The sequence below is a fragment of the Arthroderma uncinatum genome (assembly GCF_011692745.1).
Source record: "Arthroderma uncinatum strain CBS 119779 chromosome Unknown scaffold2, whole genome shotgun sequence".
Taxonomy (NCBI): Eukaryota; Fungi; Ascomycota; class Eurotiomycetes; order Onygenales; family Arthrodermataceae; genus Arthroderma; species Arthroderma uncinatum.
In genome coordinates, this window is record NW_022983864.1 from 5,431,283 (window position 1) to 5,456,849 (window position 25,567).

The window sequence follows — 25,567 nt, forward strand, 5'->3', positions numbered from 1 at the left end:
GTATCGTGGCGACCCTCGCATAGAAAAACAAGCAGCTAATGCATAATTCCAGGCTATCTACACTTAAGCCTCGCCACCGGCTCGGTTCGACGTGGCGTGTTCGCTTTCAGGTCATGGCGGCTGTTGCTGGTCATTCTCTTGCGCAGCTATGGCTGGGACGAAGCTAATTAACTACACATATGCGAGAGCTAATGTCGACCAGTCGCGGGCCTGCCGAGCTCACGGCCTAAGGGACGGGGTGAGAGGCATGCAAGCGAAGCCCTATAGACTAGGAGGCTTCGAGGAGAGCTTGTCACGCGCGTCGGAACCGAGACGATGGATGAGGCTCGCAGATCTACCATCCAGACGCTCTGTCTTAGCACCTTGAGGATGGTCTGGATTGAGGCAGACTCGTCCAGCATCTACGAGATCTGCTCCGCGCACGGCATGTCCACGTCGTCGAGGCGCATGACCAAAGGCATTGCCTACACTCGAATACTTGGTCCAGGCTGATCTCGCTAGATACCTCGCCTAGACAGCGCAAGTACAGCTAGGCTATGGGTTATGTCCTTTTCTTTTTTAAACCTAAGCGGGAACAAGTAGGACTTAAAGCACAGCGATAGCTCTACTCAAAAGCCCGACTCGGATTCTTCTTCCTGCTTTGATGCCACGACCAGCTTGCGTTGAGATAGGAGTCGACACAATATGACACGGCCATTAGTATCACGACGTGGTAGGCTCGCACTGCTGCTAGTCGCTTTTGTAAGTATACCAAGCTCCCAGTGGCATTTCTACAATTGACAGTAAGCCTACCAGTGGATAACGGTAGCCTTCCTGGCATCCCATGGAGACGTGCGGCAGATATTTTTACAGCGATGGCTGCGAGTACGGGCCCACGAACCCAAGGCAGGCGAATCCCAAGTCACTAACCCCGAGCCTGACATCCAACAAACCACCCTCACTGGGACGCTTACGCATAATATGACTCCCGCTGTCCTTCAGGCTACAGACCGAGTTAACGCAACGTTTGTCACTCTCGCTCGCAACCAAGACGTATGGGACCTTGCGCGGACGGTCAAACAGATTGAAGACCGTCTGAACTCCCGCATGCACTACGACTGGGTGTTCCTCAACGACAAACCCTTTGACAGCACCTTTAAGCGTGTCATGACCTCCCTCGTCTCAGGGGAAGCCAAGTTCGGCTCCATACCCAGCGAGGAGTGGTCGTTTCCGCCACATATCGACCTAGAGCGCGCCGCTCGTACCCGCCAGCGTATGAAGGACCAGGGAGTCATCTACGGCGATTCCGTGAGCTACCGACATATGTGTCGGTATCAGAGCGGATTCTTTTTCAGGCATCCTCTGATGATGCAGTATGAGTGGTATTGGCGTGTAGAGCCGGGGGTTGAGTTTATGTGTGATATACGCGAAGATCCATTTAGGGTGATGGCAGACAAAGGCAAGAAGTGTGGGTTTGTGATCAGCTTACGGGAATACCCTACCACTATCCCATCGCTGTGGGAGAAGACTAGGAAGTTTATCAAGGAGCATCCAGAGCACGTTGTCAAAGAAAACATGATAGATTTCATCAGTGATGATCACGGAGTCAGCTATAATAATTGCCATTTTGTGAGTCCCACCCCCCGGTCAGGAGATACTTGGATTAACTCTGGGATATATATTGACTTGGGGTTAGTAGTGGTCGAACTTTGAAATTGGTTCGCTCTCATTTTTCCGCTCGAAAGCGTACATCGATTACTTCAACCATCTTGATAACACAGGCGGCTTTTTCTATGAGCGTTGGGGGGACGCCCCCATCCACTCTATTGCAGCAGCCCTGATGCTTAAGAAGTCCGAAATCCACTTCTTTAACGATATCGGTTATTACCACGTTCCCTTCACACACTGTCCGACAGGCAATAAACTCAAGACAGATCTACGATGTTATTGTAGTGAAAAGAAGAATTTCGACTGGAAGGGGTATTCATGTACAGAGAAATTTTTTGATTTGACTGGGCTGGAGAAACCAGAGGGATATGAATTAGAGAGCAATTAATATTATAAATAATAATATATAAATATAGAGAGATTATTATTAAAAGCTATAATCTAGCTCATTTTTGGTCTTGTTTAATTAGAAATTCGCTATATACGCTTATTACAGCGAGCTTCCTAGTTTCTTTATTTTTTTCTATAGTCTTTTATAATATATCCTAACTTCTTATAGTAGAAATATAGTTTTTTATCCTTATATCTTTTACTTTTTTTAGTATTATAAAGTTATTTCTTAGTAGTATTTAACTTTATAGATATAGTACTATAATTATTATCTTTATTTAATCCTTTATATTAGTTTTACTTTTTAGAAAGTATTCTTCCTTTATTATATATTTTTTAGATTATAGAGTTAATTATTAATATATACTATTATTTTAACTATTTATTTAAAACTATTATATAATTCTACTTTAATAATTTTATATTAGGTTTCTAATTTAAGTCTTTATTTAAATATAGCTATTTTCTATTTATTATTATAGATTTTTAATTTTTAATAAATCTATTATAGTTACATTATATACTATACTATATCTCTAATTTATCTAAGTCTCTATAATCTATATTATAGGGTCCTTTTTTTATTAATATTTCTAAAAAACTATCTAAGTATTTATTTAAATTATATATAGTTATTAAGTATATTTATATATAGTATAAATTATTCTTTAGTATTAATCTAGTTTTTAAAATATAGTTTAAACTATATTACTACTATTTCTTTTATATAAGATTCTATAAAAATAACCTTTTTAATATTAGTAACTTCTAATTTAGTTACTAAATAGATATTATATTCTTTTAAAAAATATTCTAGCTTAATATAGTCTCCTTTATAAGTATTAAATTTATAGATTTTAATAGTAATCTTTTTATTTCTAGTTTTAACTCTAAGTATATTAATATTTTTTTTATATTCTTTAATTTATATTATAGTTTAATTAATAGTATCTCTATAATTCTTAAGTAGTTTCTATTATTTTTTTATTTATTTATTAGTTTTATTTAGTTATTTATTATTAGGTTACTCTTTAATTCTTTTTTTTAATTTAATATTTTTTATTATATTTATCTAAATAGGGTATTAATATTAATAGTTAGTCTACTTACTAATAATATATTAATTTATTCTATTTTAGCTTTAGATATACTTATATAGTTAGTATACTTTTAAAAATAAAGTAATATATACTTAGTTTTATTCTTTTTAATATATAATTATAAATTATTTAAATTAAAATATTTATAACTATAAAGTTAAAGTAATTAATATTATAAACTAATAGTACTTTTTAATTATTTAAAGATAATTAAAGGTTTATATTTACTATAAAATAGAAAATATAAAGATCTTAAGAAAAACTTAAATTAAAAATAAGTTATTATAGAAGATAGCTTAATACTAAAGTAAGATAGAATATTATAGTAAGGCTATTTCTTAGTTCTAAATATAGCTTTAGTTAATACTTTAATTAAATAAAGGTTAAAGGTCTTTATAAATAGTAAAAATAAAGTTAATCTATATTAATAAATAAAGGGGTATTTAGTAAATATAGTATAAGATAACTAGAATAGTACTTTATATTAAATAGTATAGTAAAACTATAGCTAGTTTAATTATAAGTATAAAATTCTTAATTCTAAAGTAATAAATATCTTTATATATATAGTATATATTTAGTAATAAGTATAATAGTTCTCTATTAAGGGGTTCCTATCACTCCTATTAGTTTCCTTAATAGTATTAATAGAAAGCTGCCAAGCCTGTCCTATCAATCCTATCGCTCTGGTCACGTGACTAGCACTCTCAAGGCTTTATTCGTGGTCTGTTCCTCCAATGAGTGTATAACCTGGGGCTGCGCCGCTGTAGATCTGTAACATATAGCCTATAGAAACGAGCTGGTGTTTATGGACCCGCATTCAAGATTCCCGTCGGCGAACTTTTCTGTCCAACTGATTAAGGACGTACACAAGCCTCCAGAAAATTCTACTGATTGTGCAAAAATTCAGCCAATCTGGGGTATCGGTGGCGGTAACGATTACGGCGAGAGCTTTACGGGTTTTGCACGGAGGCATCGAGAGCTGGAGAAACGAGGAAGCGTTAAAACGTCTAGCCTTTGTCATGATTATAATATCGCTGAATTGAAAATACCTCTTGAGGGGCTCGGTATACGCAGAACGTACCCCCCCGCAGGTAAACTAAAAGTAAGTCGACTTCGCTCAATTTCTTTCAGTGTTTCTAACTATCTAAGCAACGTTAAACTAATAAACTTCCTTCGCCTGGATAGAATGGTGCTGCTTACGGTTTCACAACTATAGACTGCAATGACTATACCTTCGGGTCTCCCCTACCTGGTCGTGTGAAGTTACCTGGTACTATAGACACTATTGCTTATGATACGGAGCATGTTCTTGAATTTCAGCTTCCAAACCTATTAATGGTTCACCTCCACGAAACGAAGGGGGAAATATACGAGCATCCCGACCCCAACATGAAGGACGCAATGGGCAATCGTAAAAAAATCAAGTTTTGCGAATACCTCAAGCTGTTATAGGTAATCGACAAAATCACTATAGATCAGACGACAGTCAAGCCAGCTCAGCACATTGCGGAGGTCTTCTCAGCGCCACGCTTCAATAGACAGGAATTCATCGTCTTATAAACCCCGATCAATGCCCCAGCTAAAACAAATATAAGAGCTTTTAACTCCCTGAAACCCCCTTTCTGTGGTGGTAAGCGATTGGATTTATGTTTTCTAACCATCTGTACGGCGGACTATAGCTTACATGCTGCCAAAACTCGTATTTTTACAAAGTTACATATTGGCACGCAGAAAGGGCCCACGAAGGTCAGGTAACTATATTAGTAATAGATTTATCTACTATGATTAGCTATATAAGTTTAGTAGAGCCGGGTTATCTATTATCTAGATTAAGTATATAATCTTTAATTATATAGACTAGTAGTGTAGCGGTTTAAGCCCCTAACTAGATTCCTTCTATCTACTAAATAATAAGAGACTAATATTCTAATAAAGACCTTCCTTATTCTTAATAAGGCTCTAGTATATAACCGTGGTAACTCTAAAGCCTAGATAGTAAGAAATACCTACTATTTTTTAGCCTTTAAGGTATAGAATTTATACTAACTCTAGTAAATAAGGGGTAGAGGGGCTAATATAGAAAGTAGAAATTCTTAATAAAAAGAGGAGGATAATAAAGGGCGTGGGTTTAAATCTAGATAAAACCTCTCTCTTTTTTTTTTATAGTCTTAGCGAGGCTTTAGCGACACTTAATATTAATAATTAATAATAAGCTAATATCTTAATAAATAATTACCTACTAATTTCCCTATTATACTTATAGATAAAAACCTTTCCTTACTATTAATATTATAATAAATATTATAACCTATTTAATAAGCCACTTCTATAATAAAAGGTCGCCCTTTATAAAGTTTATATAATCTTTCTCTATATAAGGAGGAGATATTAAATTTTATCTTATAGAGTAAATTAACTATTTATATCTACTAATATCTAGAATATATCTATTTAGTTTCTATCTTAATTAGAACTCTCTTATAATACTTAAAAGAATAGGGGATTTAATAATATAATACCCTAGTAGACTTATTATAGATTTAAAATTATATTTCTATTCTCTTTTTTAAATACTATTTAAGTAATAAAAATATCCTATATATCTTATAAAAAGAGGGCTATTTAATAACTCTAGATACACTCTAATAGATATAAAGGAGTATAGAGTTACCTTAATAAATTTCTCTACAAAATTAAAAGGAGTATTAAGTGTCACAAGCTGACGGCGCTCCTTGATTACCTAAAGGTGATCTGTTACAGACCACCTGCGGCGCAGCCCCAGGATATACACTCATTGAACGGGAGGATCACGGGCCAGACCTTGAGGGAACTAGTCACATGACCAATAGCGATAGGACTGATAGGACGGGCTTGGTAGCTTCCTATCAATACTATCACAATAACCGATAGGAGTGATAGGAACCCCTTGGCGGAGAACTATCATACCTATCACTAGATATATATCATATATATAAAGACACTTATTACCTTAGAATCAAGAGTTTTATACTCGCGATTAAACCAGCTATAGTTTTACTATACTACCTAATATAAAGTACCATTCTAGTTGTTTTATACTATATTTACTGAATACCTCTTTGCCTATTAATATAGGTCAACTTTGTCTTTACTACTTATAAGGACCTTTAGCCTTTATCTGATCTAGGCACTAACTAAAGCCATACTTGGAACTAAGGGATAGTCTTACTATAGTATTTTATCTCACCCTGATACCAAGCTATCTCCTATAATGACTTACTTTTAACTTAAGCTTTCTTTAAGACCTTCGTACCTTCTATCTTACGGCAGATATGAACCTCTGATTACCTTTAGGTAATTAAGGAGCGCCGCCAGCTTGTGATATTGATTACCCCAACTTCACGGTTATAAAGAGGCATAATCAATTTTGATTTGATAGAGCCCTGACTTTATAGTTATAAACAGGCAAAAGTAATTCTGACTTACTAGAGCCACTATACTGTTATAGATACTTCGACCCAAGTGACTTATAATTATATATTAAGAAGAATAAAACTAGGTACGTATCACCCTACCCCTAGGAGTATACTAACTACAGGAATATACCAAAGTAAGACAAGCCAATATGTTATTAGCAAGTAGACTAACCACTAACATTAACGCCTTGTTAGGGCAAATGCAACAGAAAATCATCGAGTTAGAAAAAAGAGTTAAAGAGCAACCCAATGATGAGTAGCTGGATAAGACTAATAAATAAGTGGAAGAATAACAAAGATTACTTAATAAATGTAAAGATATCGTCAAATAGACTTTAGAATAAGTTAAAAGTCATAAAGACGCCATTAATGTACTCAAAGTCAGAATTAGAGATAAGAGAACTACTATTAAGATCTATAAACCTGATACTTATAAAGGAGATCGCGCCAAACTAAAATACTTCCTAAAGGAATATAATATCTATCTAGCAATTAAACCAGGAGTCACTAATATAGAAAAAGTTATCTTTGTAGAATCCTATATGTGAGAGGTAGTGGCAATATGGTTCAAACTATATCTCGAGGACTAGACTAATACTGGAGGATAACTCATACTATATGTGGATGTACTCAACAGCTATACACAATTCAAACAAGTACTCAGACAATTCTTCAGAGACACCAACAGAAAGAGGACCCTATAACGCAAACTATAGGGACTCAGATAAATCAGGGATGCAACGCAGTACGCAGCGCAACTATGTCACAAGCTGACGGCGCTCCTTGATTACCTAAAGGTGATCAGAGGTTCACACCTGCCGTAAGACAGAAGGTACGAAGGTCTTAGGGAAAGCTTAGATTAGAAGTGAGTCATTATAGGAGACGGCTCGGTACTAGGGTGAGATAGAATACTATAGCGAGACTATCCCTCAGTTCCAAGTATGGCTTTAGTCAGTACCTGGGTTGGATGAAGGCTAAAGGTCCTTGTGAGCAGTGAAGACAAAGTTGACCTACATTAATGGGCAAAGGGGTATTTGGTGAATATAGTATAAGACAACTGGAATGGTGCTTTGTATTGAGCAGTATAGTAAAACTATAGCTGGTTTGATCGCGAGTATAAGACTCTTGATCCTGAGGAAATGAGCGTCTTTATATACATAGTATATATCTAGTGGCTCTCCTGGCTCTCCTAGCTCTCTAGGTGAGTCGGGCGAGCAGGGCGAGCTAGTGGCTCTCCTGGATAGCTGGCTCTCCATAGCGAGTCGAGCGAGCCGGCTAGTCGGTAATACATTCTTCTGGTGATCCCTCTGGACCAATCGTTGCAGCCCATAAAGCTGCGAGGCTGTTGGTCTGTAACAAACTACAGCAGATCTGTCAAGAACTAGGAATCCATAACGACGAGTAGAAAATGGCTATATTCAAACAAGGACTAAAACCAGAAACCTAATATAAAACCATCAAGATAGGACCATATAACAGTTTTAAATAAATGGTTGAAATAGTAGTACGCATTAACAATCAACTCTATAATCTATAAAATATATAATAAGGAAAGAACACTTTCTAGAAAGCAAACCAATATAAAGGGTTAAATAAATACAATAATTATGGCACCATACCCATAGAATTAGACGCTATCAAAAAACAACCTTATAATATCAAGAAAAGTAAAAGATATAGAGACAAGAAGCTATATTTCTACTATAAGAAACCCAGGCATATCACAAAAGACTATAGGAAGAAATAAGGGGATATCAAAAAGCACCTTAACGCTACCACTACGTCTAAGACTAGTAGCTATAAGAAGGAATAGAGTAGAGGAGGCTACTAAGACTCATAGAATATCAGATAATACCTTAGGGCAATAAGGAAAGTCATCTATCTATAGCCACCAGAAAACAAACTCAACGACATATATGAACAAGTACCTAATATATAGCAATAATAAGGATGGCAGAAATAGGATAAATAGATTAAATAAGGAAAATAACCAGCGTTAATATAATAGAACGCAATAATAGAATAACAAACATATGATTTAGTAACAAGCCTAAACCAAGGAATTGTGACACCAGAATAAATAGACTTAGAAGGAGAAACTGAATCAGAATATAAAGATATATAGGAAATAAATAATTAGGAAAATAAAGCACCACAAATAACGTTCAAAGATAGTTATAAACTACTATAGGAATAAAGAGAGAAATATAATAACCAGATACCTAACAAACACTGGACAGTATATAAAGAAAAAGGACTATATTTCAGACACAATAAGGAAAAACAAACGGAAGTCAGAGACCCTAGGCATCCATACCACGATGAATATGGGTAGGACTACCACTACAAATACCATATCTTTAAAGAAATATAGAAATCAGGACAAAGATTTTATTACAAAAACTATATGAAATATCCATTATATAGAGACAGTAAGAACATCCACTAGAGGTACTATACTGATAAGGAATGTTTAGTATACACCAATAAATACTTAGGATAGATAGATAGAAAAATTGTTAATATAACAAACCAAGAAAACATAACGCCATATAAATAACTGAAAGTCTTATACTAGAAAATAGGTAAACAAATCACTATGCAGTATAAAGGACACACCACACAGTTTAAAGGAAAAGCAGCAGCACGATATTAACTAAAAACTACACAACACCTATAAAGACAGCTATAACTCTAAGAGGGTTAAAAGGACCAAGCAATATAGACAATGGAGTACCCAGACGAGGACTTAATAGATGAACTCAGTTAGGAAGAACTAAATAAGGAAATTCAAACTTTAACTAGCACTAAAGGACTATAGAACAAAGCTTATAATTAATAAATTAAGATAATAGAAAACGGACAATTTCAACAGTCTATAGAACTTAAAATAGGCAGAAATCTAGCTGCGATAAGAGGAAAGAATCACTTAGTAATAATAGTTTAATTAATAGAGCTAAACGCGCGAGCACTAATCAATTTAGAAGCTACTAGGAACTTTATAGATCTAGAATTTATAAAGTAGTTAGGGATTTATATCTAAATAAAAAAGGAACCATACAAACTGGGAGGACTTAATGAAGATTAGAACCAAAGAATTGACAAGGAAACCAGAGGTATAAAGGTATATATCAAAGGATAGTACAAGGGAACAGAATATTTTGATATAACAAGCCTAGGGAGTTACAACATAGTCTTAAGACACTCTTAGTTAGCAAAACATAACCCAACTATTAACTAGAGAGACAGCACATTGTGACTAGATGGTAGAAACCGCCACTCTAACCAGAAGACTGATACTCTTGTGGCCACCTGTACCAAAAGAAGGGATCAAGGTCAGATACTGGGCAAGACGCCCTAGATCAAAATGGGAATAACAGGAACTACAAACAATCAATTAACAAAGAAGCAGAAAATAGTTCACCAAACGGAGGAAGCTACTGAAATAGATAAACTATAATAACAGATACCAAAGGAGTATCACGACCTAATTAAGGTATTTAGAGAATAAGAACTATCAGAAAGCTTGCCAGAATATCAGGCATAGGATCATAAGATACCCCTAGTAGAAGGGAAGACGCCTATATATAAACCCATATATAGGTTAACTAAGACAGAACTTGAAGTATTATAAAGATATATTAATGACAACCTAGTAAAAGGATATATATGACAATCGCAATCACTAGCAGGATACCTAATCATCTTTGTACCAAAGAAAGATAGAAGTCTATGATTATGTGTGGATTACTAACAACTTAACGATATAATGATCAAGAATCGATACCTATTACCACTTATTAATAAGATATAAGACAGATTTAAAGAAATAACATACTTTACGGCATTAGATATATAAGAAGCCTACTACTAGATATAAATAAAAGAAAGTGAAGAATAGAAAATAGTATTTAGGACATGATTTGGATTATACAAATTCTTGATTATACCTTTTGGATTAACTAATATACTAGCAATATTCCAGGCGCTTATTAATAATGTGCTATATAAATATTTAGACATATTTGTGGTAGTATACCTGGATGATATCCTAATATTTACTAAAGGAACCTAAGAAGACCATATAGAAAAAGTCAGGTAAATACTTAAGAAACTTAAAGAGTATGAGCTTTACCTTAAAGTATTAAAGTGTGAATTCTATAAATAATTAGTTAAGTTCCTAGAATATATTGTGTTAATAGAAGGAATCTAGATGGACCTAGATAAGATTAGAGCTATTATTAATTGGCCTACGCTGACAATAGTTAAAGAAGTATAATAGTTCCACAAACTAGTAAATTATTATTAACAATATATATATAAATTCTTAGTAATAGTAAAACCCCTGACGGATCTATTTAGGAAGGTAAAAGAGTTTATTTAGGGAACTAATAAAGAACAAGTATTTAAAGAACTTAAAGAAAAGTTTAGTCAAAGAGACATATAAATACACTTTAACCCAAATAAAGAGAGTTATCTTGATATAGATGTATCAGACTGTGCGATTAAAGCACAATTATAATAAAAAGATGATATAGGAAAACTAAGATTAGTTATATGCTACGCAAGAACCATGACCCCTATAGAACAGAATTATAATATCTATAATAAAGAATTACTAGCAATTGTTGTAGTATTTAAGAGATAGAAATAAGAGCTCCAAGGAGCAAGGCATCTGACCACAGTTATCAGTGACTACCAGAATCTGATATACTTTATAATAATCAAGGAACTTACTTATTAATAGTCAAGATGGTATACTGAGGTGCTAGCCTACTATAACTTTAAAATATAATACTATAAAGGAATAGAGAATGCCTTCGCGGACGCGTTAAGTAGAAGACTAGATTTAATAATAAAGAAAAGAGAATCCAGAGTAATATTATATCTAGATTCAGATACCAAAGGTATGATCTTAGATCAGCAAGTATTGAGAGCTACTCGAATGGTCACGATTGAGGAAGATACTCTAATAAACGAAATATGAAAAGCAATAATAAAAAAAGATCCCTTATTCAAACAAATCAAGGATAATGATAAAAAATACAAAAAGGAAAACGGAATACTTCTATATCAAGGATTGATATATATACCTAGAGAAGTATAACCATGAATACTAAGAGATAACCATAATACAAAAGTTGCAGGACATTTTGGAATTAAAAAAACCATAGACTAAATTATATAAAACTACTATTAGCCAGGAATATAGAGAGAGATCAGATAATATATCTAGGAGTGTGAAGTTTGCTAATGAAACAAATCAGAATGACACGCGCTATATAGACTTCTATAGCCTATACCATATAAGGAAATAGTATAGAAATTAATAGTGATGGACTTTATAGTCAAGCTATCAAAGTTAATAGAGCCATAAATAGGCATTTAATATGATTTGATACTTATAGTCACAGACAGACTGACGAAGTATACTTATTTTATACTATTTATCAAAAAGACTATATCACTGGAGACAGCATATATCCTATTATAACATGTCTTTATAGATAAAGGATTACTAGACGAAATTATATTAGATAGAGACACAAGATTCATATATAAATTCTAGACAACACTTACTGAAAGAATAGGGATTAAATAGAAAGCCTTAATAGTATATTACCTATAGATAGATAGATAAAGCAAAAGGATAAACCAAATAGTGGAACAGTACCTAAGATACTATATTAACTATGAATAGGATAACTAGGTTTCACTACTACTAATAGTATAGCTCGCCTATAATGGAGCGAAGAACGCCTTGATAGGCATAATACCTTTCTTTATAAACTATAGAAGAGAAATAGAAATAATAAAAATACTAAAAGAAGGTAAGACGTATATCTTAAAAGCAGAGGTTTTAGTAGAATAGATACGCGAACTTTATAAATACCTATAGTTAGATCTTAAATTCTTGAACTACAAAATAAAATACTACTATAACTAATAGCACGTGGAAGCGCCAGACTTTAAGAAGGGGGAAAAAGTATTTCTACTTTAATAAAATATTAAGATATTAAGACTAAGCGACAAATTAGACCACAAGAAACTAGAACTATTCAAGATTTTGGAAAAAATTGGATAACTTAATTACAAACTCTAACTCTTAGAACATATATAAATATACCCAACATTTCACGTCTCACTAATTGAAAAAGCACCCCAGAACGCTAAACCATATGAACCAGAAATATAACCAGAAAATCAAGAAAAAGAATATAAAGTTGAAAAGATCCTAAATAAGAAAGTGATTAGTAGACAAACTTACTACTTAGTTAAATAGAAAGAATATAACTTCTTAGAAAATACTTATAAGCTAGCTAGATACCTAAAGGATTTACCGCGCCTAGTAAAGGAGTTTCACTAGTAGACTTAGTATTAGAAGAAGAGACTAATAGAGTAGAATCTAGGAACAAAGTAAGATTAGATAAAGAACTTAGTTTACTTAGGAGCCGTTAGAAGTCATACTCTTAGAGCTTGACTAGATAACTCTCCTCTTCCTCTAGCTTTTCTAACTCCTCTATGGTCTTGATAGATAATTTAATAAACTTACTAATATAATTCTAAAGGAACTCGCGCTAATAAGCAAGATAATCAAGACAGGTATTAGAATTATTTAATGCTTTTTAAAAGGCTTTATGAATTTACCAAGATTCCTCGCGAGCCTCATGCTTTTTTAACTCCAACTTTTCCTTTTTACACCAAACTTTGGCCTAGTCAGATAAAGAAGGTGTATAATTGTGAACATAAGGATAACCCATATAGATATACTTTAAACACTTTATGGAATAAGATGACATAACATAGAGGTTACCATTCTCTAAATAATGAATATAACAGGAAGGTATCGCAATACTAGTTTTTACAATATTTTCTTTTAGTATATAAGCATAGATAGAGGAAGAATCTTTAGAAGACTTTGGAATATCAGTAATACCCTTAGAATAAGCTATAGTGAGGTATACTTAAGAAAAACACAATAATGAACCAAAGAGAGGGAAACTAACTAGGTTTATATATACGCGTGTCGGGATGACTTGTTAAGAAAGGAGGGGATGATGTTACAGACCACCTACGGCGTAGCCCCAGGATATACACTCATTGAATGGGAGGATCACGGGCCAGACCTTGAGGGAACTAGTCACGTGACCAATAGCGATAGGACTGATAGGATGGGCTTGGCAGCTTCCTATTAATACTATCACAACAACCAATAGGAGTAATAGGAACCCCTTGGTGGAGAACTATTATATCTATTACTAGATATATACTATATATATAAAGACACTTATTACCTTAAGATCAAGAGTTTTATACTTATGATCAAACTAGCTATAGTTTTACCATACTGCCCAATACAAAGCACCATTCTAGTTGTCTTATACTATATTTACTGAATACCCCTTTGCCTATTGATATAGATCAACTTTATCTTTACTACTTATAAGGACCTTTAGTCTTTATCTGACCCAGGTATTAACTAAAGCCACACTTAAAACTAAGGGATAGTCTCACTATAGTATTCTATCTTATCTTGGTACTAAGCTATCTCCTATAATGACTTACTTCTAACCTAAGCTTTCCCTAAGACCTTTATACCTTCTGTCTTACAGCAGGTGTGAACCTTTGATCACCTTTAGGTAATCAAGGAGCGCCGCCAGCTTGTGATATAATTAGAGGTTCACATCTGCTATAAGACAGAAGGTATAAAGGTCTTAAAGAAAACTTAGGTTAGAAGTAAATTATTATAGGAGACGGCTTAGTACTAGGGTAAGATAGAATACTATAGTAAGATTATCTCTTAGTTTTAAATATGGCTTTAGTCAGTGCCTGGGTCAAATAAAGGCTAAAGGTCCTTATAAGTAATAAAGATAAAGTTAATCTATATTAATAGATAAAGGGGTATTTAGTAAATATAGTATAAGATAACTAGAATAGTACTTTATATTAAGTAGTATAGTAAAACTATAGCTAGTTTAATTATAAATATAAAACTCTTAATCTTAAAGTAATAAATATTTTTATATATATAGTATATATCTAGTAATAAATATAATAGTTCTTTACTAAGGGGTTTCTATTACTCCTATTAGTTATTATAATAGTATTAATAGAAAGCTGCCAAGCTCGTTCTATCGGTCCTATCGCTATTAGTCACGTGACTAGTGCCCTCAAGGTCTGGCCCGTGATCCTCCCGTCCAATGAGTGTATATCCTGGGGCTGCGCCGCAGGTGGTCTGTAACAAGATATAGCTATAACTAGTTAAGTAAAGTTAGCGTCTAATAGCTTAATAGCTCTTAAAACTCTAGAATTAAGATATTTAATAATATACCTTTTATTAATAATTATTTAATAGAATAAATTTTTAAATTAGCTAAAATATTAAATTAAAAAAATATTATACTTTTTATTTTCCACGCTTAGTATTTTATTCTTAATTTCTTTCTAAAAGCTATTCTTTTTTTTTAATATTTTTTTAAATTTATAAATAGATTATAGGCTATTATAGGCACTAATATTATCTTTAAATAATATTTTATTATCTAGATTTAATGTATTCTATTTCTCTATAGTAGATTAAAATATAAGTTTTTTTAAAATATAGTAAAAAACTATAAAAACTATCTAATCTACCTCTTTTAAAGAATTCTATAATATAGATTTATCTAGAGATTATATTATATATAAAAAGATAGTCTTTAAAATACTAAAGTTAGTAAATAGAGTATTATTACCTTTATAAAAGAATAATCTAAATAAAATAAATATATAGTATATTATAGAAATATTTTAAGAAGTCCTACTATTATAATAAAAATATTATAGAAGAAATATATATAAGGATAGATTTTATTAGAAAGATTAATATTATTTATTCTTTATATTATAGGCTAAGTTTTATAGTAAAATAAATTAATAAAAATATTATAACTATTTTCTTTAACTCTATTTTATTAGTAAGAATAGCTATCTATAAAACAGCCTCTTTAAAAAGAAGTTTTAAATATACTTTTTATTTAAGTTTAAATATAGTAGCCACCTCTATAACTTAGTATTATAATAATTTAATTAATATAAATAATTTAAATAGACTAGTATATTCTTTATCTATTTTGATAATTACTAGAGCTTTATTATACTTAATAGTTAATATATTTATATAATCTAATATTTATTAATTTAGTAAATTTATCTATATAGTCTTTAATTATATATTAAACTCCTTTTTAATAAGAGCTTATATTTCTTTTAAACTTATAATATTAATATTACTATTATTACTTTATTTTAGATAATTATTTAGAAGATCTATTATATTAGATTAGCTAAAAGTAAAATATTATCTTTAAATAATATAAATAAATATACTAAAATATATTTTATACTTTCTAGTTTTAATATCTATTATAAAATAAATAGCTTTATTATCTCTTATTTATCTTTTAATCTCTTAAATAATATAGTTTATTTTATTAGAGACTACTATAGATTATAATAGTATATCTATTATATATTCTTGCTAGCTATTTTACATATATCTATTTAACTTTTTAGTATAGGTAACTAGTAAAGTTATTTTATATTTAGTTAGCTCTAGAAGTAAATCTAAGTAATATTTACTAAAATTAATTATATTTTTATTATTTATAGGGTCTAACTTATGATTAATATTAAACTTAGTATTATTATCTTTATTATTATTTAAAACATCTATATTTAATATTATATTAAAGTTAATATAGTTAATATTCTAGATATTATTCTTAGATAATATTTAGACCTCTATTATCTTACTAAGGGTAATATTATTAAGATAGTTAAGGATTCGCACTAGATTATTTTATACCTTAATACTTTTTAATATAGATAATAATTTTAAAATAAATATATATTTTAAAACTTAATAAAGTATATATACTTTATATAAATTTTTTATATTTAGCGCTAGTTAATTTTTATTTAGATTAAATTAAAAGGGTAAAGTAAAATATTTAAGGATAAACTAAATTACCTTAATTAGTATATTATAAATAGTAATAATTATCTAAATATTAATAGTTTTCTACTCTATTAGAGTTTCTATAACTTACTTTATTTCTATAATTAGTATATATATATTTACTTTATTTATAAGCTATACTATTAGAAAATTTCCTAATAGACTATTAATATATTAAGAGATAATATAAATAGATAGAAAGTAGATATTAATATTAAAATTCTATAGTTTATTACTATAGTTTATTAATATCCATTTCTAGTTAAAAAGAGTATTAAATTAGTTAAAGATTAGTTTATATTATTTAATAATTTCTTATAATATTTTTATATCTAGATAGTTCTTTAAATATCTAGCTATATAGCTTCACTCTTTATAGAATTTATTTTCTTTTAAGGTAAATTTAACTATATAGATCCTTTTTAAATTTTTAATATATATTTTCTTAAAGTTATTATTATAGATTACTTTACTTTTAGCTATAGCCTCTTTAAATCTATACTCTATTTTAGTTTAGATATTATCTTTAGATAAAGTATTAATTATATATTAATAAGTTTTTATAGCTCTAATATACTAAAATATAAATCTAGTCTATTTCTATAGTCGATTCTAGTCTAAATTAAAATCTTATTATAGAATAGTAAATATATTAACTTACTATATAGTATTAATAACTAGTAGTTACTTAGTAAGATAGTAAGAATAAAAGGAGTAATAAAAGTATATTAATAGTATATTAATAGAGGCTCTTAAATATTATAAAAAAAAAGAAAAGATTAAAAGTAAAAAGAGATTAAAAGAACTTAAAATTAAATAGAATATATATTAGTTCTATTTTAGTTAGTTTAATATACTAGTCTATTAATATAGTACTAGTCCTATTTAGAATATTATATTATCTAAAGATAATAATAGAATTATAGCATATAAATATAGAAATAAAATATAATATATTTAAAGATAATAATAAATATAAAATAGTTATAGTATATATATTTAAATCTTAATATTAAACTAAATATTATATAGTCTAAGTTTTATAAAAAAGTAGTTTACTATTTTATTAGATAGCCTATTCTATAGTTATAATAGATTATATTATAAAGTATATATATAAATATTATTTCCCTATTTAATATTTATATATCTTTAGAATATTTAAATTACTATTTTTTCTACTATTCTTTATATAATATTTAAATCTATTTTTACTATAGCTTTTTTAGTTATAAATTCTAATTTTAAGATATAGCCCGCCCTTTTATAAGAAAATAGCCTAATATTTAATACTATAAATAGATTAATATTATTATTTTAGGTTTAGTCCTTCTAAGTCTCTATTTAACTTTAACGTCTTAATTATTAAAATAAATATATCTATTATCTATTTAAAAAGAATAATCTACTAGCTATAATATTTATAGATTAGTAGACTAAAACTCCTTTTTTTAAAAATATTACTAATTTAGTAATGATTTAATCTTTAAAATCCTATTATATACTAGTATAGAAATACTTTATATAGATAGCTAAAGTAAAAGATAAAATACTATAAATTATTTATACTTAATATAATATAGTATATAAATACTCTTTATAATTTAATAGCTTAATAAATTCTATAATACACTATTTATAGATAAAGGAGTATTTATTATATTATAATTATAAGAACTTACTATTTAAATAATTAAAAAGAAATCTACTTAGTTAAAAGTAATAAGATTTATATTTTTCTATATTACTCTTTTTATTTATAGGCTATATTAGAACTAATAATATAATAAATTATAAATTTTATTTATAAAATTATTCTATACTCTAATAACGCTTTTTAAGACTTGGTTATTAAATTTCTCTATATTATTTAACTTCCTTTATATATTATTAAAAATCTATTCTTTTATTAACTTATTTAGATACTATAACTAAATATAGTAATTTTTAACTATAAGATAATTATATATATATTAAGAAAAATTAATATTAAAAATTATAAATAAATATTTTAATAGCCTCTTTATATATACTAAAATATCTATATTATATAATTATTAAATAAGCTCTTTTCGCTAGTTATTTATAGTAATTATAATATACTTTATAGATACTAATTAAATATACTAAAAAGTTCTTTTAACTTTTCCTCCTTTAATAGAGGAATATACTAATATATATTTTAAATATATTATTCTTAATATTTTAATAGAATATAATATCTAAAACTATATCTATTCTTTAATAATAAATAATACTTTAAATAATAAAGCTCTTTATACTACTCTAAATACTACTTTAAGTTTAATTAATATTTTATTATAGTTACTATATTTATTATATTAATTAAAAATAGTTTATATTCTATATTTATTTTATATAATATAGATTTATCTTAGCGCTATATTTAAAATACTTAAAATTATATTAAGGAATAATATACTTATTTAAAACTAGAATAATAGTATATTAGGTAAACGAAACAATGGCAAGTGGAGCCCGCCGAGTCCGCGCTTTCCCTCCCCTGGCCTAGCGTCCTCCGCTTCCGGTTAGCCCTCGCCCCTTCGGGTTTAGCGTGTCCGTAAGCGGTTTGGCGCACCGCTGCCTTGACCTCATCGAACTGGCATCGCGTCACCTCACATCTATATAAATCCCGTCGACCTCCCTCCATCGCACACGCACTTCCTCTTCCCCTTTCCCTCCTCCACGCTCGCATATCTGCCGTGCCTCTCGCCCACCTCCATCCCGTCTCGCGCCTCGCCTCGCCTGCGGCCCCTGCATTGTCTAGCTCTCGTATACATTGAGGTCCCCCGGTGTGCCGTGGCCTTGGGCTCCCCTCCCTCTCCCTCCTCTCTCCGTTTCCTGCAGTGCTGGCTGGATGGCCTCTATCGCGAGGGCTCGACGGCCGACATACCCACGGCCTCTCTCCCTCCACATAGCCACCACCCGCTATCCGGTATTCTCCCAAAGGGATTTGATATCCTGACTGCGTTTGCCCTTGCAATCGTCGCCGTGGCTTCCCCCCTTCCCCCTCTTTTCCGTGGCCGGGCCTTCCTCGCCTCCCGTCGATTTCCAACCTCCAGTGTGCTACGCGTGCCACGTCGCTCTGCCAATGGCAAAAATGCCTCAATCTCGGTGAAACCCGGACGCGAGACGGTGGATTCTTAGCCCGCCTTACGGCGCATTGACTGCATTGTCCGCTTCGTCGTCAGCAGCCGGGGTTTTCCGGCTTCCAGGATTGTGATCCTGCAGGTCGCGGTGGCGTTCACGCAGCAAATAGCCCGAGGGAGGTGACGAAGGCAATTTCGATTTTCACGGCGTTGCAATCTGAGTCCTGAATCCGTTGACGTGGAGGAGGCCCTCCCTGAACAGTTTCGTAAGAGCATTCAGGCTCGTTCAGTCATCCCCAGCGGCTGCTGCCCAGCCGGTGGGCATCCGATCCTCGCGCGTTGCATTCTTGACTTCTGAATCCCTTGCCGTGGAGCTCCCTTTGGGGTAGGGGCTGGAACTCAGAATCACGGTGGGATTGGCCTCGCTGGCCCGGAGATCGATGGATGGTCCGGGGGTGAGTGGATGTCACAGAGGCGGTGGATTGCATGTGCATGCGAGAATATTACGGATGTGGCTTGTCTGGCCGGCTCCTCCCCTCTCCATTTCGAGCTGAAGTCGATCAGGGGGTGATTTGGGGCCGGATGGCTAGGCAACACTACGCGAGGCCGACGTCAGCTTCCAGCTCTCAACGCTGGTTGGTTTGCATCGCGACACTCGTACGCCTCGGGCTGATGTGCAGATGCAGGCCGCAGAATGCAGGCGGGCGAGAGGGTAGTGAGCTGTGGCGACCAGGATTCGTGCCCGCCGGGGGGGGGAGAGAGGGAGCGTGTGTGTGTGTGTGTGTGTGCGGGTTGTATCCCTCTCCCGTTCACCCAGCCTCCGTGCCTCGTCTATGCGCCTGGCAAGGCGTCGAGCTCCCTCGCGGCCTTGTCTATAAAGGGCCGCTGCGTCCCGCGAGCTTTCACGGATCCCACGAGCCAGCAGCACTCAGCAAGCACCATTATCGCCCATAATCTCCCCTTTTCTAGCCCAGCTAGAGACACAGATCACAAAATATAGCACGCCTCACCTCTAGAGTTGGCAGCCATGGTTCCCGCGATCAACCTTGACAACAATATGGCCATCTACACACCCTCTATGCCCTTTATCCCTCCCAGCCGTCGAAAACCCGCGCTTGTATTTCCCCTTCCCACCCCTCCCGCGCCCTCGGCGCCTTTGTAGACACCTTTACCCCCTCCTCCTAATCTCTAGTACCCCTTGCCCCCTCGCCCTGGAGTGGTGGCGGCTTCCCCTTTAACTCATGCCCCATCCGCCTCCACGGCTGGACAGGGCCGTCCACAGCAGCCAGAGATGCCCCAGAACCCCTTCGACCTCGCCTTGGCCGCAGGCTCTGAGATTGAATCTCTCGACCTGACGGGGTTTGATTCCCTCGCGGAGGCTCCTGCCGAGCGGGAGCCATCCGCCGGGCCAAGTGACGGGTCAGACAAGGCTTCGCGTCTAGGTAGGTTCCATCTCCTAACAGTTCAACTTCGGGTGGCTGATGGGAAATTAGACGCTTCGCCTGCCGCCAACGCGAGAGACGTGGAGAGCCCCGTCATCCCCGAGTCACCTATGGCCCCGACCCTTGATGGAACGTCAAGTAACGTTTCGTGCGGGTCCGGATGCCCAAGCACGCCCACATCACCTTTAACCGCGGCCGGATCGGACAGGAGAGAAACCGGCAATTATCCAGGTTCGTTCGTCTATTCACACCCCCTCGTGCTGAAAGGTTCACGCCCTAACGCCCTGTGAATCCGCAGAGGATCCCATCGTGATTGATGATCTGGATAGAGAGGAGGGAGGAGGGAGTAGGGCGACGTCCATCGTGGCCATGCCGCCTGGCGAGCGTGTCGACGTGCTCCGGACTCCCTCTCCTATGCTGGATGACGGTTACAACGACTGTTTCATCAAGCCGGAGCCGGAGCCGTCTCCTGTTCCCCCTCCCCCGCCGCGGAAGCCATCGTTTCCCCGTGTGGTGGTGGAGGTCCCTCTGACACGCGAACTCTTCACCGAGGGCGCGTCCGGGTCGCCGCGTGCCCGACGGCAAGCCACCAAGCCGCGGAGTGATCCGGCACGACGGGGCCGAGAATTGAGGGGTGATTGCGCCCCAAGCGACGCCAGCGGCGGAGAAGACGAAGCAGACGAAGACGACGACTACACAGATGACAAAGGCGATCAAGATGGTGAAGTGAGCGAAGACGACTGCCGGCCAGCGGGTGGATCTCTCAAACGGCAGAGGACCCACGCGCCGGCCTGCACCGCCCCCGATGCCGCACCGAGGCCGTCAGTCCACCGCGCACTGCCGCAGGGTGACATGTACACGTTCGCCTCGACGGTCGCCACGTGCATAGTGAAGCTGCTCTCCGCTCCACCTTCCGCTCAGGGCAACGACGGCACTGCGGGTGCTGGTGGCATTGGGTACACCAGATGTGCGGCCGAACACAGGGGGAAGAGGGGCCGATGGTCCAAGAGGGAGAATGAGCTACTCTTGTCCCTGGTGCGGAAGGATGGCCCCCCGACGGAGGACGATGTCGAGGAGCTTTTCCCCTCGAGGACCCTGTCGTCTGTGCAGCAGAGGTATCGCATCTTCCAAAAGCAACAGGAGAAGGGGAGGAAGCAGGTCAGGGACAGGGAGAGAAAACGTAAGCGGCCTTCCTGATGTATCCATACGTAAACAGTGCAATATTTGAAGGCGTCGTTTGCCTACTTTTCGCGGCCTGTTTTGCAGGCTGCATGTCTCCAACTCGCGTGCCTTCCACGGTGGGTCCCTCGGCGGTTAAAGAACGGGCTGCCAAGACCTTCCGGCCCCACAGCCTACCCCTTACAGCCACGCTTAAGACCTGGCCCAGAACCCGCTGAGACCTTCAAAGCTGCTACCCCTATTGATAACCTTTATATCCTCCATTTCGAGATCGTCTTGTGTTCGAAGGATATCGTCGAATTCACGTGTCCCGCTTCTTCGTACTGTGAATCTCCTCCATAGGTTCCGTAGATAGAGAGCTATAGAATTTTCTATTCGTTCAGCGTTGATACAGTAGTTTATGGATGGAGAAAAGAATTTGGCAGACACCCTGGGGAGTGATCGAACTCGACTTTGTGGAGGCCATATGCAGATGGGCTGATGCTCATGTAAGCAATGAAAAAAAATTGCTATGGGTGCTTTCTGCTACCCCCATGTTTATTAGAACAAAACCTTCCTAGCGGCATTAATACCACTAAGGTCCCACTTCTGCGGCGCAGTCAGATCCATCCACGCTGACCAGTCGCTCCAAAAAGCAGGTCTCAAAATCTGTGCATATTCCCAATAATCTGGATACCATCCTGCGTATTCCCAGTCCAGTATTCCCGTTATGTTGTTTCGCTCGTCGATCATAATATTGCGAGGCGCTATATCACCATGCGTGAAAACTGAGCAGTCGGATCGTGGCAACATATCAGGTAACTGATGTTCGTATCGACGGCCTCCGAAATGTAAATAGCGTCCGAAGATGCGGGTGCGCAGATCTGTATCACTTGTCAGGGGTCGAGCGGGGTCCCCCAGGTCTTCAAGCAATGGATCCTTTGTAAGGGAGCCGTCGGCGGCGCACTGAAATAGACCATCAAGTTCTGGAGGACGAGGGATAGCTCGTATCTGAGAGATCATATTCCAGACTTGAAGGCAAACGGACCTTTTGCTCTGTTCGTTCAGTGTGTTCCACCTCTTTTCCAGGGAAACCCCTCGAACAAGGGCCATCCCGATTCTCCCATAATCAGGGCCGAATTGCGTGAAAAGGACCTCAGGCACAGGAACCGAAGTGTACTTGTATACCATCCTCATCGCTTCAGGCTCAGCTTGCCGCACGCCGTGCCCGGACTTGGACACGTACGAAAAATCATGCTCAAGGACTGTCCGGCCCATCTGTTTGCTAAGGACGGTGATTACTTCCTGATCCGGAGGAAGACTTGATGGATTTGGGGCTGTTGAACAGGGGAACAACGCTTTGCCGATTTTGATATAATGGGTACCCTCTCGCATATCTCGGGTTTGGAAAGGAATGCCAGCGGAAGAGTTTGCCATTGTGCGAAGGGTTTTAAGAAGCTGAAGGACAGTTAGCAGCCTGCTTCGCTCAGATGCATGTCAAGTTATTTGCCGCCACCAATATATGACAAGGCGGCTGATAAAGATGAAGCCACATCGATGGGTTGGGTCTAAAGATAAGACAAAAGAGAATTGGCCCGGAGCAAACCTGTTCCGCTCCCGTACGGTGAGAGCCTAACGGTAGGAGGCTAGCGTATCCTTAGGCTCCTTTGACTCCAAGTTTGGATGGTTCAAGACCAAACATCTTCCTCGACTTCTTGGTTTATTCTGTGCTCATCTCTTCAATGCTGGACGAAGTGATTGGTTCCAAATTATGATTGTAGGCAACATCATTTGTCTGTCCATTGATTTTAGGCCTATAATTCGAGCGGTTCTAGAAGTACATATGCGGATCCGGAATTTTGTTTTGTCATTTTTAGGCATCAATGGACGCACGGGCCTTGAGAGAGGGGTTATAAACGGATGCGATGGCTGCACCAAAAAGTACCAGAGTCAAGCAAAGCCTGACCGAAAAACTAAAGACTCAAGGATCCACAAATAGCAATCGTGAGTGGGCAATACAGCACCTATATATTCCATCCTACTAAGTGTAAAGCAGGAAATGAGCGACTATCCAACTTCCAGTACTCCCGTCAAGGCAATTGGTCTGAGAGAGATATGCGAGGTCAATGGTCGATACTTCTCTAGGAAGACGGGTACTCAGCAATGGTTTGAATACCAACCCGAAAATACCTCACCACCAGCCGGTCAGGCCCAGTCTCAGGCTCTTGATCTTTCGCTCGTTCATCAAAAACAGGGCCCGGGCGAACCTTTACATTGGGCTCTCCTTGTCGCCCGCGAAAATCAGCCGGGCATGGTATATCAGGTCAAAGGAGATGCAGAATACATGACGTACCAGACTCCGAACCGCTCAGTCGACATAACTAATTCTGCATCTTTCTTGACTATGTACCAATTGGCCGTCGTGACAGAGCAGCAGGCTGCGGTGGTGAAAGAGGTCGCAGATAACGAAATCCCTCCTCGAGCACCTAATCGGCAATCTGTCAAGGAGAACTGCCAAGGCTGGACCGTGCGGGTTATCACTAAATTGGTTGAAAAGGGCATTGTATCAAATGCGAAGCTTCAAATGGCTAAATCGATGATGCAACCAGTTTGAGGCTTGTACTTGGCTACAGCGGGTGTTTTATTTGACGAAACCTTTCCGCTCCTTTTGTAATTTCTTCCTCCACTCCAGAGAGCGGGTTTAATGCATATCCCGGTTGCTTCCACAACATCCCTACCACAATACGCCGCAGCAAGAATATCGGTTGCCTTCTTATGCCGCTCTAGTATAACATGAGATGGCCCAAAGTTGAGCATGTATAAAAGAGAGCAAGATATGACCGATCTCGATGTAGAGACAAAAAATTTTGAGGATCCGTCTTAATCCCCTGATATAACACCTAATTACATTTTATCATGCCTAAATCCCACTCCTCCTCGGCTATGTCTTCCGGACACGGCGATCCGAATCATAAAAACGACGACTTCGTGAATAAACTTACAAACTCTCCTATCCAGGAAGAAAGTGCAGCACCGATAATATCTCCCCTACCGAAGCTAACTAGCAATCTATAGCTGCGTTTGGCGACTTTGGCTGCTGTGGAAATCCGAGAAGAGTGCCTGACGTACATACTCTGTACATGCGTTGATCCAAGGTAAAAGTCGCATGGAGGAAAGCTTGCATCCTTGAATCCTGCTTTAGAGTTTAGGCAACAGTTTTTAACCAATCCGTGCGCCTTGGAACTCGTACCATCACAAAGAG

The 25,567-nt window shown here is 35.9% G+C and overlaps 4 protein-coding genes across 4 annotated transcripts; 3 read left to right on the forward strand and 1 right to left on the reverse strand.

The window, feature by feature from the left end:
- Window positions 1-684: 684 nt before the first annotated feature.
- Window positions 685-2,035, forward strand: GIQ15_03586 (alpha-1,2 mannosyltransferase KTR1; the record flags this gene model as incomplete). Its single annotated transcript, XM_033551003.1, has 3 exons — window positions 685-741; window positions 796-1,608; window positions 1,679-2,035. The coding sequence occupies 3 exons, from the start codon at window positions 685-687 to the stop codon at window positions 2,033-2,035; spliced, it is 1,227 nt and encodes a 408-aa protein (XP_033408164.1).
- Window positions 2,036-20,996: 18,961 nt separating this feature from the next.
- GIQ15_03587 (uncharacterized protein) lies at window positions 20,997-22,344 on the forward strand (the record flags this gene model as incomplete). The annotated part of the gene is made up of 3 exons (XM_033551004.1): window positions 20,997-21,147; window positions 21,199-21,378; window positions 21,446-22,344. 3 exons carry the CDS (start codon window positions 20,997-20,999, stop codon window positions 22,342-22,344), a joined length of 1,230 nt encoding a protein of 409 aa, XP_033408165.1.
- Window positions 22,345-22,866: 522 nt separating this feature from the next.
- On the reverse strand, window positions 22,867-23,742 carry GIQ15_03588 (uncharacterized protein; the record flags this gene model as incomplete). Its single annotated transcript, XM_033551005.1, has 1 exon — window positions 22,867-23,742. The coding sequence occupies one exon, from the start codon at window positions 23,740-23,742 to the stop codon at window positions 22,867-22,869; it is 876 nt and encodes a 291-aa protein (XP_033408166.1).
- Window positions 23,743-24,364: 622 nt separating this feature from the next.
- Window positions 24,365-24,919, forward strand: GIQ15_03589 (uncharacterized protein; the record flags this gene model as incomplete). Its single annotated transcript, XM_033551006.1, has 1 exon — window positions 24,365-24,919. The coding sequence occupies one exon, from the start codon at window positions 24,365-24,367 to the stop codon at window positions 24,917-24,919; it is 555 nt and encodes a 184-aa protein (XP_033408167.1).
- Between the last annotated feature and the right edge of the window lie 648 nt (window positions 24,920-25,567).